The 22269-nt window shown below is 37.5% G+C and overlaps 1 protein-coding gene across 1 annotated transcript; it reads left to right on the forward strand.

The window, feature by feature from the left end:
* Positions 1-4171: 4171 nt before the first annotated feature.
* LOC133641744 (F-box/LRR-repeat protein 3-like) lies at positions 4172-22269 on the forward strand. Its single transcript, XM_062035711.1, has 6 exons — positions 4172-4485; positions 10053-10251; positions 13747-13911; positions 13973-14095; positions 17705-17876; positions 20527-22269. Exons 2-6 carry the CDS (start codon positions 10054-10056, stop codon positions 21165-21167), a joined length of 1299 nt encoding a protein of 432 aa, XP_061891695.1. The 5' UTR covers positions 4172-4485; position 10053; the 3' UTR covers positions 21168-22269.

Genomic DNA, 22269 nt, shown 5'->3' on the forward strand with positions numbered 1-22269 from the left:
TCACGTATCTGTGAGGCCGGTACATAAATAATTCAATTTTGAATTAATTCAAATCAAATAAATGTGACATTAAATTGTATGTAAAATTATATTTATTTCACAATTATATTATTTATTTTACATTTTAATAAATTTAAAAAATAATAAATTATAAAGCGCTGACCCACAGGTGCATTAAAATAAACATTGACATTAATTAAATTGTGAATTAATTCAAACTGAAATCAAATCTGTCACTAATAATTTAAGTTAAACATATCTTTATTCATTTATTTAGCAATTTAATTATTTCATTGTTTATTTCACGCATCTGTGAAGCAGGTAATAAATTGTGAAATAAATAATTCAATTGTGAATTAATTCAAATCAAATATGTCATTAAATTGTATGTAAAAATGATATTTATTTCACAATTTAATGATTTATTTCGCAATTTAATTATTTCATTGTTTATTTCATTAAACGTTTGACAGAAAATATCAATTAAAAATGTGCCGACACATGAAATAAACAATGGGATTATTCATTAAATGGTGACTTAATTCAAATTGAAACTAAACAAATGTGTTAAGTGTCTCATTAATAATTTAATGTAAATGTGTATTTATTTATTTTATTAATTTTAAAATGTAATAACATTTCACAATTTAACTTATTGTTTATTTCATTACCCGTTTGAGAGACAATATTAATAAAAAATGTGCCGTCAAACGAAATAAACAATGGGATAATTCATTAAACTGTGACTTAATTCAAATTGAAAGTAAACAAATGTGTTAAGTGCCTCATTAATAATTTAATGTAAATGTAAATGACTTATTTCACATTTCATTATTTAATTGTTTATTTCATTAGCCGTTTGACAGACCATATACATTTATACATCGCTGACACACAGGTTCATAAAATAATCAAATTAAATAATTAATTCATGAAATATTAAAATTGTGAAAAAATGATTCAATAATGAATTCAATGTTGGTTCGACTTAAATGTTAAAAGGAATACTATCGATATAGAAAGCTATGTTAAAAATAAGGACGTATTTTAAATATTCTTAATATACATATAAAATACAGACAGTTAAGCAGTGCAGAATTTTTAGTAGCATTGAGATATTGCACACAATAAAATATGCATATATTAACGTGTGTATTTACCCACATTTGCTGTCTTCTCCAAGGTTTCTCATAGTCATTCTCATAGACGTCCCACTGGGTTGTGAGTTTTTCCTTGCCCATATGTGGGCGCTGAACCGCGGATGTAATTGTGGCTTGTGCAGCCCTTTGAGACACGTGTGATTTAGGGCTATATAAATAAACATGATTGATAATACAAATAAATAAATAAATAATAATTGGTGAAGTAAATTATATGAACTATATTTCATATCACCTAAATATAAATAAATATATATACACCATAATATATAAATATATATATAATATAATATATAAATATATAATATAATATATACATCTTATATTATATTAGATATATAAATATTATATATATTAAATATATAATATAATATGTAAATATTATAAATTATATCTATACATATATAAATATTATATATATATATATATATATATATATATATATATATATATATATATATATATATATATATATATATAATTTATATATTATATTATATATTAATATATTATGGTGTATATATATTTATATATATTTAATCACTTTATACCACTTCACCAATTATTATTGATTTATTTATTTTTATTATTATATATACACCATATGAAATATATTTCATATGGTGAGATGACTAAGATTATCTGGAAAATGAATGGATGGATGAAATAAATTCAAAATGTTTATCATAGTTCTTCTTCTTTGTACTTTGTAAACACTGTAAGTTTGAAGAGTTTCTTGAAGTGGATCATATTAGTACATTGTTTGATGTCTTTGCTTAATACATTCCATCATTGAATTCCACATACTGATATACCGAAGGTCTTAAAGGCCTACTGAAATGAATTTTTTTTATTTAAACGGGGATAGCAGATCTATTCTATGTGTCATACTTGATCATTTCGCGATATTGCCATATTTTTGCTGAAAGGATTTAGTATAGAACAACGACGATAAAGATTGCAACTTTTGGTATCTGATAAAAAAAAGGCTTGCACCTACCGGAAGTAGCGTGACGTAGTCAGTTGAACATATACGCAAAGTTCCCTATTGTTTACAATGATGGCCGCATGAAGTGAGAGAGATTCGGACCGAGAAAGCGACAATTTCCCCATTAATTTGAGCGAGGATGAAAGATTTGTGGATGAGTAAAGTGCAAGTGAAGGACTAGTGGGGAGTTGAAGCTATTCAGATAGGGAAGATGCTGTGAGAGCCGGGGGTGACCTGATATTCAGCTGGGAATGACTACAACAGTAAATAAACACAAGACATATATATACTCTATTAGCCACAACACAACCAGGCTTATATTTAATATGCCACAAATTAATCCTGCATAAAAACACCTGCGTGTTTGTTATGCTAGCTCCTAGCTCCTCTGCTAGCTCCTAGCTCCATAGAACACGCCAATACAATTCAAACACCTGATCAACACACACAATCACTCAGCCCAAAAGACAGTTTACCTAACCCAAGGTTCATAAAGCTTATATATTTTTAAAAAGTTACGTACGTGACGCGCACATACGGTCAAGTTATCGAATGTTTAGCAGCCAAGGCTGCATACTCACGGTACCTGATATTCAGCTGGGAATGACTACAACAGTAAATAAACACAATACATATATATACTCTATTAGCCACAACACAACCAGGCTTATATTTAATATGCCACAAATTAATCCTGCATAATAACACCTGCGTGTTTGTTATGCTAGCTCCTAGCTCCTCTGCTAGCTCCTAGCTCCATAGAACACGCCAATACAATTCAAACACCTGATCAACACACACAATCACTCAGCCCAAAAGACCGTTCACCTAACCCAAGGTTCATAAAGCTTATATATTTTTAAAAAGTTACGTACGTGACGCGCACGTACGGTACGGTACGTGTTATGCTAGCTCCTAGCTCCTCTGCTAGCTCCTAGCTCCATAGAACACGCCAATACAATTCAAACACATGATCAACACACACAATCACTCAGCCCAAAAGACCGTTCACCTAACCCAAGGTTCATAAAGCTTATATATTTTAAAAAAGTTACGTACATACGCAAAAAAAAGCCAAAGCTGCATACTCACAGTAGCACGTCTGCGTCTTTGTCATCCAAATCAAAGTAATCCTGGTAAGAGTCTGTGTTGTCCCAGTTCTCTACAGGCGTCTGTGTATCCAAATCAAAAGTCCTCCTGGTTAGAGTCTCTGTTATCCGAGTTCTTCCATCTTGACTGCATCTTTCGGGAATGTAAACAAAGAAGCGCCGGCTGTGTACTGTTGTGGCTGACTACGTTCGAAAAATACGTCCATTTCGCACCGACAACTTTCTTCTTTGCTTGCTTGGCTTCCTTCTCCATAATGCAATGAACATGATTGAAACAGATTCACGAACACAGATGTCCAGAATACTGTGGAATTATGAAATGAAAACAGAGCTTTTTCGTATCGGCTTCAATGTGGAAGGCATACTCGTGTTCGCCGGTCTACGTCACGCGCATACGTCATCCGCAGAGGCGTTTCGAACCGGAAGTTTAGCGGCAAATTTAAAATGTCACTTTATAAGTTAACCCGGCCGTATTGGCATGTGTTATAATCTTAAGATTTCATCATTGATATATAAACTATCAGACTGCGTGGTCGGTAGTAGTGGGTTTCAGTAGGCCTTTAAATGTTGTACGTGCATACACATGTTTTAAATCTAAGATTATATTTATCCTCTTTTGTTGAGAAGAATTGTTGTATATTCTTTCTTAGCAGATTATAGTTTGCTTTGTGTATCATTTTCGCCGTTTGCTAATTCACTATGTCATGGAATTTCAGCATACACGGTTATGTAATTTTGCTTGTATTTAGTAGCTTATGTAAAGCACGTTATATAGTCCATGTAATATACTCCGATACGCTAGATGGCGGTATGTACTCATGTGCCTATAGATGCAAACCCACCAAAAAACGAAGAAGTAGAACTAGTTTTACATTGGTGAGCGGGGGGGATTTAGCGCCCCCTGTCGAGCTTTCTCCACCAGCGCAGGCTTGGCCGAGCAACTCCGCCATCTTTTTACCAGGCTGACCAGACTAAACTACTCCAGCGGACTTGTTGTTGTCGTCTAACCACAAACTGGGGTCAGGCGCTCGGAGACGAAGAGGAAACAACAAAAGAAGGCGATAAGTTCGCTTTTGGCCGACATTTACCGAATCTCCATACGAACCGCGCAGTCTTATGGTCCAATGTGTTTGATTGGTCGGGCAGCCCGAACGCAGTTTTGTTGTGTGGGTCCTGGTTGACGTCGCCTGCTCGCTTTTAGGCTCACGTAGGTGAACAAAAAAAACAGGTAAGGGGGAGAACAGGTAAACATTTTTGACATTTGACAAAGTCGTCTAAAAACGTGAATATTTCACCCATTTTCAACAACGTCCTAGCTAACGAAGCTAATGCTATTCCAGTGAGCGAGCTAACTCTTATCATACGCAAACAAACTAATGCCACTAATCGTAACACTCATTATTACAATTATTACACTAATTATTACACTTTCCACGCTGGAGAAAATGAATAAGATACTTTATGAATTAGTCACAAGACGCTTGTGTTTGTTGTGGCAGAAGGGAGGCGTGTCCTCCCGCTTCAATGTTCTCATTCTCAGCATGTTTATTATTATGAAATCATGCTTCATTATTCTTTTATAGCCTCTTATTAGACTTTACATCAATATACGTACTTTTAAAATCAAACGGTGCATTTGAGCAGTCGAACGACGTCCATTTTATCTAACAGTAAGTGCTATGAATCATCTACTGATAATTTATTAATGATTATTACTAGGGGTGTGGATCTTTGGGCACCTGACGATTTGAGCCGAAGTTACAGCTGTGCTCTAAAGGGTGAGCGCATTTAAAAAATATATTCAATATAATATAATATACCGTATTTTTCTGAGTATAAGTCGCTCCGGAGTGTAAGTCGCACCGGCCAAAAATGCATAATAAAGAAGGAAAAAAACATTTAAGTCGCGCTGGAGTATAAGTCGCATTTTTTGGGGAAATTTATTTGATAAAACCCAACACCAAGAATAGACATTTGAAAGGCAATTTAAAATAAATAAAGAATAGTGAACAACAGGCTGAATAAGTGTACGTTATATGAGGCATAAATAACCAACTGAGAACGTGCCTGGTATGTTAACGTAACATATTATGGTAAGAGTCATTCAAATAACTATAACATATAGAACATGCTATACGTTTACCAAACAATCTGTCACTCCTAATCGCTAAATCCCATGAAATCTTATACGTCTAGTCTCTTACGTGAATGAGCTAAATAATATTATTTGATAATTTACGGCAATGTGTTAATAATTTCACACATAAGTCGCTCCTGAGTATAAGACGCACCCCCGGCCAAACTATGAAAAAAACTGCGACTTATAGTCCGAAAAATACGGTAATATATAACATTGAAATCGTTTTAGTTTCAGTCCTATTCTAGATTCAGACCAATTTTTGCAATGTACTATTTGGTATAGACTTAGACAAACCTTAATGATCCACATGGGAAATTGTTCCACACAGTAGCTCAGTTACAAAGGATGGAGAGTGTAAGGATGGAAAGGATAATGCAGGTATAAAATAGACTCAACATGTACCGTAGTACCAATATAAAATATAACATATATATTATATATACAGCATATGATATATACTGATGTATTACAATTATTACACTAATTATTTCACTTTCCACGCTGGAGAAAATGAATAAGATACTTTATGAATTAGTCACAAGACGCTTGTGTTTGTTGTGGCAGAAGGGAGGCGTGTTCTCCCGCTTCAATGTGCTCATTCTCAGCATGTTTATTATTATGAAATCATGCTTCATTATTCTTTTATAGCCTCTTATTAGACTTTACATCAATATACGTACTTTTAAAATCAAACGGTGCATTTGAGCAGTCGAACGACGCCCATTTTATCTAACAGTAAGTGCTATGAATCATCTACTGATAATTTATTAATGATTATTACTAGGGGTGTGGATCTTTGGGCACCTGACGATTCGAGCCGAAGTTACAGCTGTGCTCTAAAGGGTGAGCGCGGCTTGAACGCATTTAAAAAATATTTATATAATATAAGGCTGAAACGACGCGTCGACGTAGTCGACGTCATCGGTTACGTAAATACGTCGACGCCGTTTTTGTGCGTCGACGCGTCGCATAATGACGTCACACTACCGTCATGGCGAAGCGCAAAGCAGACGATCAAAGAAGACGATGCGAGCGGTGCGAGCGAGGGGGGAAAAGCATGCCAAAAGTGGTCAAAAGTGTGGGAGTATTTCAATAAACGGCCTAATAATGTTGTTGTATGCACAGTGTGTCAAGCGGAAATGGCCTATCATAGCAGCACAACGGCTATGAACGAACATTTGAAAAGAAAACCATCAACTAGTCAATCGTCCGCGCGAGCATACGTTGTCATCATTACACAAAAACATGAATGTGTCATTTGTATCTGCTAGGGGTGTAACGGTACGTGTTTTGTATTGAACCGTTTCGGTACGGGGCTTTCGGTTCGGTACGGGGGTGTACCGAACGAGTTTCTAAGCTAAAGTCTTAGCAAGCTGCTTTGCTCCGTCTGCCTCTGTCTCAGCACGCAGCATTGTCCCACCCACACAACCATCTGATTGGTACACACGCAGCATTGTCCCACCCACACAACCATCTGATTGGTACACACGAAGCATTATCAGCCAATCAGCAGTGCGTATTCAGAGCGCATGTAGTCAGCGCTTCAGCGTGGAGCAGATAGGTGTTTAGCAGCTGAGCATCAGGCAGCGGACTCTCCCCAAATGATAATAAACACCTCCCAGTCAACTACTAGTAACATCACTATGAGCCCGTTGACCTTCTAGAAACTTAAACTGCAGCTCAGCTCACTCGCAATCCTGGCTTGAGGTGAAGGCTAATTAGCTCTCAGTTCCAGCCACATCGACCCCTTCTGAGCGCCTATTTTCAGCTGCTGGGAATATTGTAAATAAGAAAAGAAGCAAAGCATGTAGACATGCTAACCTTTCTTCATTACAACTGTTAGACACTCACTGGAATGAGTAGAATTGGTTATTGTGTACTGTGTTGGACTGGATGTTTATTTTGCACATTTTAAAAGCAATACTTAATGTTTACAGTGCTCCAGAATATTTAGATTGGCACTTTTTTGTATTGGATGTTTATCTTTATTTTTGCACATTTTAAAGCAAAATAAGCAATACTTTTACTTTTGAAATGCTTATACTATTGCAGAATATTAAGATTTGCACTGGATGTTGACTCTTATATTTGCACATTAAAAAGCAAATAAGCTACTTTTAATTTTGTTAAATTTTAAAAGTTTTAAATGTTTACATTGTTACAGAATATTTAGTCATGTTGTTGTCAATGTTGACTGGGTGGCCATACTTCTTTTTTTTTGTAAATAAAAGCCATGCCTTTTGAAAAAACGGGCCTACATTTATTTTTTCATCTTCATTTTGAATAAAAAAATAATCGGTAAAAGGAAAAATAATCTATAGATTAATCGAAAAAAAAATCTATAGATTAACCGATTAATCGAAAAAATAATCTATAGATTAATCGATAGAAAAATAATCGTTAGCTGCAGCCTTAATATAATATAATATATAACATTGAAATAGTTTTAGTTTCAGTGCTATTGTAGATTCAGACCAATTCAGACCAGTTTTAGTGTCAGTCCTTTTCTATATTCAGACCAATTTTTGCAATGTACTATTTGGTATAGACTTAGACTTAGACAAACCTTAATGATCCACATGGGAAATTGTTCCACACAGTAGCTCAGTTACAAAGGATGGAGAGTCTAAGGATGGAAAGGATAATTCAGGTATAAAGTAGACTAAAAATGTACCGTAGTAGCAATATAAAATATAACATATATGTAATATTTACATATTAATATATACAGTATATGGTATATACTGACTGATATCAGTGTTTCCCATAAACTGCCAAGATACCTGTGGCGGTGGGGGCGTGGTTATGGGCGTGGTCACCATGACATCATCGAGCAAGTTGCATAATTTACAATGATATGATTTTCTCTAAAAAGGCTCAAAAAATGTGTACTTACTAATTAATAATAACAGTTTTGTTTTAAACGGACACCCATCCATCCATTTTACAATATAATTACAACACTTTATATACATATTTATATACAGATTTGAACAATAAGTTATTCACTGAAATATATTTATTAATTGTGGTTCTTACAAAAAATATATCTTATAAAATATAAAAGCTAAAATGTCTCATAAAGCTCTGCCCCTTTAATTAGTGCATACTAAATAATTTAACTTTAGCCTACTACTACAACCATATTATTTACCAGCAACATAAAGTGAAACAGAGGCAGAGGTGTCCTGCCACAGTCAGTAACAAATATACAGAAAACAGTAGTGGTGGTAGATAGACACTGAGCTTCATCAAACATCTAATCCACTGAACAAAGAGCTCCAAAAATCTTGAACTTTAGACTTCCATCAGTTTTACTCCCTACACTTAACCATGTGTTTCCTACTGCCTGCAGACTTTGCACCCTTTGTTATGTAAACATGTTGTGTTTCTAATATAAATACATTTAATAAAGTCAAATACAAATAAGACAACAAGAGAAATATCCTACACTTCTCTTTTGTAAAGTAAATCTGAACAGCCGATATGGGCATCTACATCAACTATATGATTTGCCTGAGAAGCTTGAGAGGACAAAAAAAAATAAAAATATAATATTATTATTTTTTAATTAATTATTTTTTTAATTTATTTTTTTAAAATTTGTGTCGGACGTAATTCTTTCGTGGCGGGCCGCCACAAATAAATAAATGAATGTGTGGGAAACACTGGATATATTATTATATTATAATGCAGCTGAGATAGGCTCCAGCACCCCCTGCGACCCTGAAAGGGACAAGCAGTAGAAAATGGATGGATGGATGAAGTGAAGTGAAGTGAATTACATTTATATAGCGCTTTTTCTCAAGTGACTCAAAGCGCTTTACATTGTGAAACCCAATATCTAAGTTACATTTAAACCAGTGTGGGTGGCACTGGGAGCAGGTGGGTAAAGTGTCTTGCCCAAGGACACAACGGCAGTGACTAGGATGGCGGAAGCGGGGATCGAACCTGCAACCCTCAAGTTGCTGGCACGGCCGCTCTACCAACCGAGCTATACCGTCCCATGGATGTTTGTATATAATACAGTATATAACAACTGCCATGTACAATATTACAGTATATGTAACAGCTGCAGCATAAAATAGTATACATAATTATAATGAAAATTTTCAAACAATATGACAGGTTAGTAAAGCTCCACCTGGTTGCATCTAGATGACCTAAAAATGTTTTTGAAGTTTGATTTTTATAAAAATAGAAGTATATGTATATATATTTATTTATTTATTTTTAAATCGATTTTTGAAAATTATGAATCATTTCAGAAGCCGGATGAATAAGTACCTTTGCGTTTTTAAAACGTGTCATTGCAGAATAAATAATAATAAATCAAAATAAATGTTATGAATTATTGACCTATTTAAGACTGATCACATCAAAAATTCCACTTGGAATTTTTTTTGTGAAGTAATGTAATAATGATTTACAGTATTTGACTTCTCCATCAAACACACCATCAGCAGCTTCACAATGTTTTCATGGATTAATGTCCGCCATTTAGATACTTTTTAACATTCTCTGCTGGCAAGGGATTTCATTATTTTTTATAGATTTACCTGTATATTGATGTATTTAATTTGCATAGTGTGATGGTATCCACGTAAGTCATTTTTTCCCCCCACAATAACCATAATAACCCATGTGAACTCCAGGATGAAACGGAGTCTGCAAGGGACGCAGCCGGAGGACGTCGGTGGCACCAGCGGCGGCTCGCTCAAGCGCTCCTGCAAACAGAAGAGGGAGGCGGAGCTCGAGGAGGAGGAGGCGGTGTGTTGGGAGTGTCTGCCCCAGGAGATCCTCCTGCACATCTTCCAGTTCCTGCCTCTGCTGGATCGGGCCTATGCTTCTCAGGTAGGAGAAACTCACAAACTCACTGACTGTTGACAGTGCGAGCTGGCTTAAACGGTAACATGAAAGCAAGAGACATTAACAGCATTTTAAAAAAAAAAACTAAAATAAGTAGACACACTGTTCGAAAAGCCACTATTTTGTTGTTTTATGTTTCTTATGCTTCACTGATAGTGTTATAGTCTTACAATTGTATCTGTTTTAATGGCTAAACTTAATTTGTTTAAATAAAAAAAATGGTTTGGACTGTAGCACTTTAAGATTAATGTAAATGAAAAGTGCGTAACAAATAAAATCAATTATTGTTCACTATTTCTGGCGGGCCTTGTCGTCCTATTCTGTCCGGTTGTCCTTGAACACACCGTAAGAACACCTCCCCCCCGGGTGTAGAACGATATACCCAGTTAAAGAACGATCACTGTGGTCTAAGAGAGCACAGCTGGCAGGTTCAAAGTACATCATTCAATATCTTAGTTGCTCTGATAGCAATGTGTTTATATAAGTTTAAATTGGGGTATGTTGTTCTTTAATGGGGAAATATGTTAATGTCTCTTGTTTTCAAGTCCATGAGTTTATCAAAGTGCATTATCAATCACAGTTTCTCCATCATTTTAATTTAAAACGTTAATATTAATTTAACCCTTGGGGGTTTTACCGCAGTTACCAGTATTATCGTTTATTGTTACATACCTAATTTCTTTGCACTGTTGTGTTATATTGCTACACTTTTTAATATTTTATATTATCATTACACCGTAGGGAAATTTTGGTGCTCTGTGTGTTTTGGACACATGGCGAATTGACAATAAAGAATCTTGAATGGAAGATGTTTGAGAGAAGTTGTGCAAACATGATTAATGATGGTACTGTACTATAATGAGACTGTGGAGCCAGTACAGTATTGCACTCTTCTGGTACTTGGATGTGACCTAATATCACAAAGCTGCCATAAATGCTGTTTTTTTTTCTTTAAAACCGTCATTGCTCACAAAATATTAATGAATCAAATTTGGTTCGCTAATTAAGGCTCCAAATACTTAAAATCCAATTTTTTGGGGGGAATTGGGGGGCGGCGTGGCGAAGTTGGTAGAGTGGCCGTGCCAGCAATCGGAGGGTTGCTGGTTACTGGGGTTCAATCCCCACCTTCTACCATCCTAGTCACGTCCGTTGTGTCCTTGGGCAAGACACTTCACCCTTGCTCCTGATGGCTGCTGGTTAGCGCCTTGCATGGCAGCTCCCGCCATCAATGTGTGAATGTGTGTGTGAATGGGTGAATGTGGAAATAGTGTCAAAGCGCTTTGAGTACCTTGAAGGTAGAAAAGCGCTATACAAGTATAACCCATTTATCATTTATTTATAATATATTGCTTAGTTTGTGTTTTTGCTAATAAACCTATAAGAGCATTACAGACATTAAAAAAAAAAAAAATATATATATATATATATATGTGTGTGTGTGTACCGTATATACTTATGTGTATGTATTAGGGTTGTACGGTATACAGGTATTAGTATAGTACCGCGATACTAATGAATCATATTCGGTACTATACTGCCTCTGAAAAGTACCGGTCCACCAATAAGAAACATATGTTTAATGTTCCGTAAGATTTTTTGTTAAAAGAAAGCCAATAATGCAATTTTTTGTGGTCCCCTTTATTTAGAAAAGTATCGAGGTATTGGGACAACAGTATGTATGTACCGTATTTTCCGTACCATAAGCCGCCCCGTGTTGTAAGCCGCACCTTCAATGAATGGCATATTTCAAAACTTTGTTTACCTATTAGCCGCCCCGTGTTATTAGCCGCACCTACGCTACGCTAAAGGGAATGTCAAAAAAACAGTCAGATAGGTCAGTCAAACTTTAATAATATATTACAAACCAGCGTTCTAACAACTCTGTTCACTCCCAAAATGTAATGTGCAAATGTGCAATCACAAAAATAGTAACACTCAAAATAGTGCAGAGCAATAGCAACATCAATAACTCAACGTTGCTCGAACGTTAATGTCACACAACACACAAAATAAACATTTAAAGCTTACTTTCTGAAGTTATTACTCATCCACAAATCCCTCGAATTCTTCTTCTTCGGTGTGCTTCACTTGTTTTTTGACACCATCTGTGATGTGGACGCGCATGCAGTCATAGATCAACAGGGACTGAGCTGCGTGAAAAAAGTCACCAGGTCTCTTCGCTCATTTTTTCTTCATCCATCCATCCCTTCGAGTTAGCTTTTATGATGACGCCGGCTGGAAAGTTCTCTTTTGGCAAGGTCTTCCTTTTGAATATCACCGTGGGTGGAAGTTTCTGGCCGTTAGCATGGCAAGCTAGAACCACAGTAGGACGACTTCTCATTCCCTGTGGTGCGAATATTCACCGTACGTGCTCCCGTTGTATCCACAGTACGGTTCACATGAATATCAAAAGTCAGTGGAACCTTGTATGCGTGTCTCTTAGTAGGAGACATTTTGTGGTCTTTACAGAAACACACAAATGAAATGAAAAGTAATATCCACGCGCTTCTTCTTCTACGGGGGCGGGTGCTCACCTTGGCGGTTGCTTACAGTAGAAGAAGAAGCGCTTCCTCTTCTATGGGGGCGGTTGCTTAACGTAGAAGAAGAAGCGCTTCCTCTTTTACGGGGAAAAAAGATGGCGGCTGTTTACCGTAGTTGCGAGACCTAAACTTTATGAAAATAAATATGAATATTAATCCATATATAAGGCGCACCGGGTTATTAGCCGCACTGTCTGCTTTTGAGAAAAATTGTGTTTTTTAGGTGCGGCTTATGGTGCGGAAAATACGGTATGTGTATGTATATACTGTGTGTGTGTGTGTGTGTGTGAATATATATATATATATATATATATATATATATATATATATATATATATATATATATATATATATATATATATATATATATATATATATATATATACAGATATATATCTTAAGTTGATTTAGAGAGTTAAGCTTTCCAAAAAAATGTATATATGACTTATTTTCAACATTTATTGGGACAACAGTATGTATGTATGTATATACTGTATGTATGTATGTGTGATATATATATATATATATATATATATATATATATATATATATATATATATATATATATACTTAATCGCAACAGATCTTAAGTTGATTTAGAGAGTTAAGCTTTCCCAAAAAATTTATATATGACTTATTTTCAACATTATTATGACTGTAACCCTTTCGGGACCAAACTTGAGGGAAGCCCTAACGATAAACAAAAATCTATATATTGTATTGGTTTTGGAAATTCAAAGTATCGAAATGCCCCCAGCATGCTTTGATTTTTTCCGGTATCCGTGGCAAAGGTTTGGACACCCCTGTTATCAAGTAATGAACTAAGACACTGATTCTCAATCTGTGGTACTGGCACATGGGCTCCATCCAGTGGTGCGCCAAAGTTACTTGATTAAAGTACATCAAAATGGAATATTTGTTTTTGTTTGTGCAAACGCAGGTGTGTCGGGGCTGGAACCACGCCTTCCACATGCCCGAGCTGTGGCGCTGCTTTGAGTTTGAGCTGAACCAGCCAGCCAGCTCCTACCTGAAGGCCACGCACCCCGACCTCATCAAACAGATCATCAAAAGGCACGCCGACCACCTGCAGTACGTCAGCTTCAAGGTGAGCAGGCACGCTCGACAAAGGCGCGGCGTGGGGTTCTGACCGGTGTTTCCGTGCACAGGTGGACAGCAGCAGAGAGTCTGCAGAAGCGGCGTGTGACATCCTCTCTCAGCTCGTCAACTGTTCTCTCAAAACCTTGGGCCTCATCTCCACAGCTCGGCCCAGCTTCATGGAGCTGCCAAAGGTCAGCTCATATCAGGTTTTTTGTACAAAGAATAGAAGAAGAATAGAATAGAATGGACTTAACTGTCATTATATTTGCATATAACGAGATTAAGGACTCCAATTTAAGGTGCGGTAGTGGAAACAAATATGGAATAAAAATAAATCACATAAGTAGTAAAGATAAAAAATAAGAATTGAAATAAACAGACTACTATCCAATAAAAAACAATAAGCAATCCTGTACAATATACAAAACAATATACAAAAAAATGTAAAATATACAGAACAAAACAAGAGTACTGGAGTAACAAACATGTCAGAAGGAAGTAAAACATATCAAAGTAGTGCCTCGGTTTAGGATTCTCCTCAGTTTACATCCACAGCCAAATGCTGCTCCTTACTAACGCATCTGTTTGTGTGCGACTCCAGTTTCTAACACTAAGAATTCCACGCGTTGGGAACTCAATCTTTTGTCGCGTTATTAATACATTCGTTGGTCCTACAGTGTCTTTCTTTTTACAAAAGGTGCTTGTTACAAGTCCCCCACCTGCAAGTCATTATCCCTCTATGATGTCACTCCTGGTTGGCTCTGCATCCATCTGTCCATTTTCTATTGTTTGTCCTTCTCGGGGTGTACTCTGTGAACTAGCACAGTTACACCACAAGTCTATCCAGTCTATCCGCGTGATCCAAACCATACACAATATGTATCTGCTAGTGATGGGTCCGGCAACACAGATGCATCGGCGCATGCGTCGAGCTCATAGAGCGATACCCTGTGTCGGTGCGCGTACCGCTTTTAGAAAGTCACGTGACCGATCATGAGCTGCTTTGGTCACGTGACCGATACGCGAACTGTATCGCACTGACGCCTCCTCTGTGCCCTGTGAGCAACGTTCCCTCTAAGGTGCGCGCCTGCGCAATTGCGCACTGCTCAAGCGTCCTCTGCGCACACTGTGCGCCGCACAGCAAATATATGCCGCGCACCAAATCAAACCCATCTGAATTCTAAACAAAATAAACACATTTATTCTGTGTAATTTTGAAATGCCACTTTGAGTGACAGTGACAACAAGCGGCCCTAACGGTGTTCGTCAACAAATGGTAAATGGGTTGTACTTGTATAGCGCTTTTCTACCTTTCTAAGGAACTCAAAGCGCTTTGACACTATTTCCACACACATACCACTAAGCCACTGGTGCGTTTATGGCCACATAAAAAGTCGGACAACTCAAACACCCCACAAAGTTACACTATGACTCCTCAGTCATACGTGTGCTTATTTTTCTGTCATTTATTATTAATGTTAATTTAGTAAAGTGAAGTGAATTACATTTATATAGCGCTTTTTCTCAAGTGACTCAAAGCGCTTTACATAGTGAAACCCAATATCTAAGTTACATTCAAACCAGTGTGGGTGGCACTGGGAGCAGGTGGGTAAAGTGTCTTGCCCAAGGACACAACGGCAGTGACTAGGATGGCGGAAGCGGGGATCGAACCTGCAACCCTCAAGTTGCTGGCACGGCCGCTCTACCAACCGAGCTATACCGCCCCGGACAATTTATTGATATTAATCATGAAATGCTGTTACTAGAGAAAGTTACAGGAATGACGGCGTGGCGAAGTTGGTAGAGTGGCCGTGCCAGCTATTGGAGGGTTGCTGGTTACTGGGGTTCAATCCCCACCTTCTACCATCCTATTCACAATACATGTTCACATTATTTATTGACCGTATCTAAAAAAGATAAAAATATATTTTTATTTAAATTAAGATATGAAATAATCCTAAATGAAATACAATGACTTGGTTTATATTATTGTATATACTAGGTCATAAAATCAGTGTCAGTTGAGTCGGTCCATAGGTTGCCTGTAGGGATTTTTAATGTCCAGCAGATGTCAGTATTTAGTGACACAGTATCGACACAGTATCAATACAGTTTTGCAATGTGTCGAAACGCTTCATGACGCCTCATCAACCCATCACTAGTATCTGCCTTTCCAAGCTTTCCCAGGTTCTAAACCAAAGGCCGTGGGCTGAGCCAGGACAGGCGTTGCACTTTCAAACGCACTTCCGACTCTCAAAAAATAGCTTTATTTGCAAAAAGGTCTTCTTTCCAAGAGTCCATTCAAGGTGAACAAAAACAAGTTTAACTGTATACAAAGCTATAAACAAAAAACTAAAGCTCAAGTGCGTAAGAAGTGGTCAAAAGCTGTTTTCACCGCCCGTCTCTCAACCCGACATTTGTCCAATCAGTTTCACCTGTGCACCCCTATATGCTCTCCTCACAGGTGCCGTAAATGACGCTTTATAATTAAAAAAATTAACTTGCAATATATCAAAACATATTTTCACGGCAATTCACAAAACAAATAATAATCCATTAAATCACTAATCTTCACAGTAGGTAAAGGTTGTATTTTTGCCTCATTCCTGTGAGACTCCTACATGTGACGGAAGCATTAAGGAGTGGGACTATCGAAGTCCATCTGCAGTGTGCTCAAACAACCTCTTTCTCGTTAAGACTGATAAGGTCGGTAGTGCATTCTTCAATCACGCTTTAAGTGAGGGATGAGGCAAAAACTAACCCAGACCCACTCTAGAGATATACCGTATTTTTCGGACTATAAGTCGCAGTTTTTTTCATAGTTTGACTTATATTCTGGAGCGACTTATGTGTGAAATTATTAACACATTACCGTAAAATATCAAATAATATTATTTAGCTCATTCACGTAAGAGACTAAATGTATAAGATTTCATGGGATTTAGCGATTAGGAGTGACAGATTGTTTGGTAAACGTATAGCATGTTCTATATGTTATAGTTATTTGAATGACTCTTACCATAATATGTTACGTTAACATACCAGGCACGTTCTCAGTTGGTTATTTATGCCTCATGTACACTTATTCAGCCTGTTGTTCACTATTCTTTATTTATTTTAAATTGCCTTTCAAATGTCTATTCTTGGTGTTGGGTTTTATTAAATAAATTTCCCCCAAAAATGCGACTTATACTCCAGTGCGACTTATATATATATTTTTCCTTCTTTGTTATGCATTTTCGGCCGGTGCGACTTATACTCCGGAGCGACTTATACTCCGAAAAATACGGTAATAATCCATTAAATCACTAATCTTCACAGTAGGTAAAGATCGTATTTTTGCCTCATTCCTGTGAGAATCCTACATGTGACGGAAGCATTAAGGAGTGGGACTATCGAAGTCCATCTGCAGTGTGCTCAAACAGCCACCAGGTAGCACATGTGAGCAGATAATACAGTATCATCTCTGATAAGGTCGGTAGTGCATTCTTCAATCACGCTTTAAGTGAGGGATGAGGCAAAAACTAACCCAGACCCACTCTAGAGATATAGCTAGATATATAGAGCAACAGAAACCAAGGCACCACTGTATTTGAAAATGTAAAAATGTTTTCCTCTCTGACATAAGTAGTTCATCATGTGGACTAAAACATATTTTGACTTATTAGTTGTCAAAAAGGCTGATTAAGAAACATTGTCTTAGCAACAAGCCTTTATGCACACAAAAGGAGGGCGTGTAAACAGGGCTTTTAGCATAGGGAAGGAAACGCTAATCTGTTTTTTATTGCTCTGTTCAACAGTCTCACTTCATCTCAGCGCTGACGGTGGTTTTCGTGAACTCTAAATCGTTGTCCTCCCTGAAGATTGACGACACGCCTGTAGACGATCCCTCCCTCAAAGTCCTGGTGGCCAATAACAGTGACACGCTAAAACTGCTGAAAATGAGCAGTTGTCCTCACGTGTCACCTGCAGGTAGGAACAAACACGACGGAAGTGACAAACGATCATTACCATCTGATTGATCAGAAACAATTGTCGCTGTTGGTGCGGCCATCCATCCCCGCGCGATCAATCCTTTCTGCCGACATGTCTAAACTTTTAACACATGTAGAAGAATGTATGCCTTAAAGCAGACCTGGGCAAATTAAGGCCCGTTAAGCTTTTCAATCTGGCCTGCCGGACATTCCCAAATAACTTTTTTTTTAGATCGAAACTGTAGCTGCCAATATGATGTGCAGTAATGTTTTTAAATTACCGTTAGTCTTGAACTACACAAAGTATTTCAATGGTAGGAATATTCGCTTTTGCATGATACACGAGTTACTATGGTAATCTAATTAGTTACTATGGTAATCTACGTCACAGCAGCTCAGGCGAGGCACCAAGCAGAGTGTTTCCAGAGCGGAGCCTGGGTGTCAGGGACAGACGCGGAAGGAGATTTTTACAACAAAGTTCTAAAGCTTAGTGATATATCAGATGTATCAGATTGTAGGTAGGTTGTTTTTTTTACCCTCCGCGTTCATATTTTGCTGTTTGTTGCATTTTTGTTGTTTCGCTTGATTGTGAAATATGTCGATCGAGAGGCTGTGTGACGTTCAAATGTTTTCAATATTCAGTGTTTTATCGTTCATAGTTAATATCGTAAATCCCACATTTTTTTTTTGTCATGTACATTCTGGGTGTCTCATTCAGTAAAAAAAATTTAAATTACATTCCGTTTTTTAAGGCGGTCTGTCATAACGTTTTTAGTTTTCAATCAGACATTATTGTGAGGTTTTGTTCCTAAAAATCAGATATACTGGCCCCCAGACACATTTTTTCCCTAAAATTGGCCCCCCGAGTCAAAATAATTGCCCAGGCCTGCCTTAAAGGGAAACTGCGCTTTTTGGGGGGAATTTTGCTTAATGTCAGGCAAGAACACTGCATTCTAGAGAGTGAAAAACGACTACCATGAGGCTGGTAACAATACAGTCGGGACGTAACGATAAACGGTATTGCTTGACAATATACAAATTATTGTGGATAAATGATATTATTGCCACTATTTTTTACGAGACCAAATTAATCATTAATGAAAAGATAATACATAATAATTAGAGATGTCCGATAATGGCTTTTTTGCCGATTTTCGATATTGTCCAACTCTTAATTACCGATTCCGATATCAACCAATACCAATATGTACAGTCGTGGAATTAACACATTATTATGACTAATTTTGTTGTGATGCCCCACTGGATGCATTAAACAATGTAACAAGGTTTTCCAAAATAAATCCACTTAAGTTATGGAAAAAAATGCCAACATGGCACTGCCATATTTATTATTGAAGTCACAAAGTGCATTATTTTTTTTAACATGCCTCAAAACAGCAGCTTGGAATTTGGGACATGCTCTCCCAGAGAGAGCATGAGGAGGTTGAGATGGGCAGGATTGAAGTGTGAGGGGGGGTAGCGGGGGTGTATATTGTAGCGTCCCGGAAGAGTTAGTGCTGCAAGGGGTTCTGGGGGTGTATATTGTAGCGTCCCGGAAGAGTTAGTGCTGCAAGGGGTTCTGGGTATTTGTGCTGTTGTGTTTATGTTGTGTTACGGTGTGGATGTTCTACCGAAATGTGTTTGTCATTCTTGTTTGGTGTGGGTTCAGTGTGGCGCATTTTTGTAACAGTGTTAAAGTTGTTTATACGGCCACCCTCAGTGTGACCTGTATGGCTGTTGACCAAGTATGGATTGCATTCACTTGTGTGTGTGTGAAAAGCCGTAGATATTATGTGATTGGACAGGCACGCAAAGGCAGTGCCTTTAAGGTTTATTGGCGCTCTGTACTTCTCCCTACGTCCGTGTACCACTCCGTACAGCGGCGTTTTAAAAAGTCATACATTTTACTTTTTGAAATCGATACCGATAATTTCTGTTATTAAATTTTAAAGCATTTATCGGCCGATAATATCGGTAGTACCGCCCCACACCTCAACCCCACCCACCTCAACCTCCTCATGCTCTTTTAGGGAGCGCATGTACCAAATTCCAAGCTGCTGGTTTGAGGCATGTTAAAAAAAATAATGCACTTTGTGACTTCAATAATAAATATGGCAGTGCCATGTTGGCATTTTTTTTTCATAACTTCAGTTGATTTATTTTGGAAAACATTGTTACATTGTTTAATGCATCCAGCGGGGCATCACAACAAAATTAGGCATAATAATGTGTTAATTCCACGACTGTATATATCTGTATCGTTTGATATCGGAATCGGTAATTAAGAGTTGGACAATATCCGATATCGGCAAAAAAGCCATTACCGGACATCTCTAGTACTGACCAAATTTACTGCAGAAGAAGGGAATCATAAATAACTGACGGAAAATACGTTTACATACAACTATGTTGTGGTAAAATACATAACATTTTTATAATAATTATGTTTAACAAAATTAAAGTGCAATTTAAAAAAAAAAGGCATTTTTTTTGCGCTGAAAAACGTCTCTTTGACTTAAACTCCAGACTTTTTCTGTTTGATATTGTCATTACGGCCACAAGTGGTGAAAAAGTGTATTACAACTGAGCACGGATATATATTTTAGCGGTCAGAAACCCCGACTTAAATCCCATTCTCCTCCTATCAGGCATTCTGTGTGTGGCGGATCAGTGTCACGGCCTGAGAGAACTGGCTCTCAACTATCACTTGCTGAGTGACGAGCTCCTCATCGCCCTCTCCTCCGAGAAGCACGTCCACCTGGAGCACCTGCGCATCGACGTGTTGAGCGAGAACCCGGGCCAGCAGTTCCACAGCATCAAGAAGAGCAGCTGGGACGCCATGGTGCGCCATTCCCCCAAGTTCAACCTGGTCATGTACTTCTTCCTCTACGAGGACGAGTTCAACCCCTTTTTCCGCGACGAAGTCCCCGTCACGCACCTGTACTTCGGCCGCTCCGTCAGCAAAGACGTGCTGGGCCGCGTGGGGCTCACCTGCCCTCGCCTGGTGGAGCTGGTGGTCTGCGCCAACGGGCTGCGGCCGCTGGACGAAGAGCTGATCCGCATCGCCCAGCGTTGCACGCAGCTGTCGGCCATCGGCCTGGGCGAGTGCGAGGTGTCCTGCAGCGCCTTCGTGGAGTTTGTCAAGATGTGCGGGGACAGACTGACGCAGCTGTCCATCATGGAGGAGGTGCTGGTTCCAGACCACCGCTACGGGCTGGACGACATCCACTGGGAGGTGTCCAAGCACTTGGGCCGCGTCTGGTTCCCCGACATGATGCCCACCTGGTGAAGCTGTAAGTGGCATGCAGACTTGTCTCCACTATTGAAGAACAAAAAAAAAAATCATCCAAATCAAATAATCCTTTAGACCATATGGAAAAAAATGCCATCTGTTTGAAATTAGACCAAATTAGAAAAATACTCAATGGTTTTCAAGTCTGCCACGCTGTTCTTGCTATTTGTTTTTATATTTATATGTATATTTATGGATCTTTGTTTTCCTGTTTTGGCTAAATGCACTTTTTTTATTTTTTTCTCTGAGAAATTAACAGATTTGTCAATACTGTCTGTGAGAAACAGCAAAAAGTAGTTGGGAATGAAGTCGGAGCTCAGGGGTGTCCAAAGTGTGGCCATTGGCTAATGTTTTAACGCCGCATTCTAAAAATATTATTGCAGAAAAAACATAAACAAGTAGGATAAAAAAGCTGATTTAATAAGGAAAAAGTTGCAATGTTGACTTTATTTTTTTTCTTTAAAGCTGCTATTGCTGGAAAAAAAAAACTTATTGATGGATAAATCTGAAGTTGACATGAATTTAACACTTTTTATGAATCAGAAGAGTTTTTATTGCCATTGTTTGAGAACGGGTTTACAAAATAGGAATTTTACTTGGTGCAACATAAAACACATATAACACAGAATAGAATAACATGAGCTGTAACTGAGCTATCAGATCTTATTGTATGAGTGGGGCCCTTTTAGATCCCCGGTAATTTTAGTGTTTTTTTTCCCCCCTCATTACTCAAAAAAATAATAATGAATTAAAATCAACGGTGTTAGGAATTATTGCCCTATGTAAGACTCCCAATATTTCACATCATATTTGAAATCTTTTTTTGGGGGGGAAATATTGTGTTTTTGCCATAAAAATGTTTTATTTTCTTGGACAAAAAGGGCATAAAACTAAAATGTATTTTTACTTTTTATCGACAGAGACCTAAAGTTGGTTAGAGATTTAAGCGTTGAAAACTAATATTAATTATATAAAAATAAAAAAAATGGATGGATGGAAATATTTTTTTAAATTATTTTTAACATTTTTATGACTAAGACCCTTGACTTAGACTTGAGGGCAGCCCTAAAGGTGTGTGTGTGTATATATATATATATAT

Source organism: Entelurus aequoreus, linkage group LG02 (genome assembly GCF_033978785.1).
Source record: "Entelurus aequoreus isolate RoL-2023_Sb linkage group LG02, RoL_Eaeq_v1.1, whole genome shotgun sequence".
In the NCBI taxonomy this organism is placed as follows: Eukaryota; Metazoa; Chordata; class Actinopteri; order Syngnathiformes; family Syngnathidae; genus Entelurus; species Entelurus aequoreus.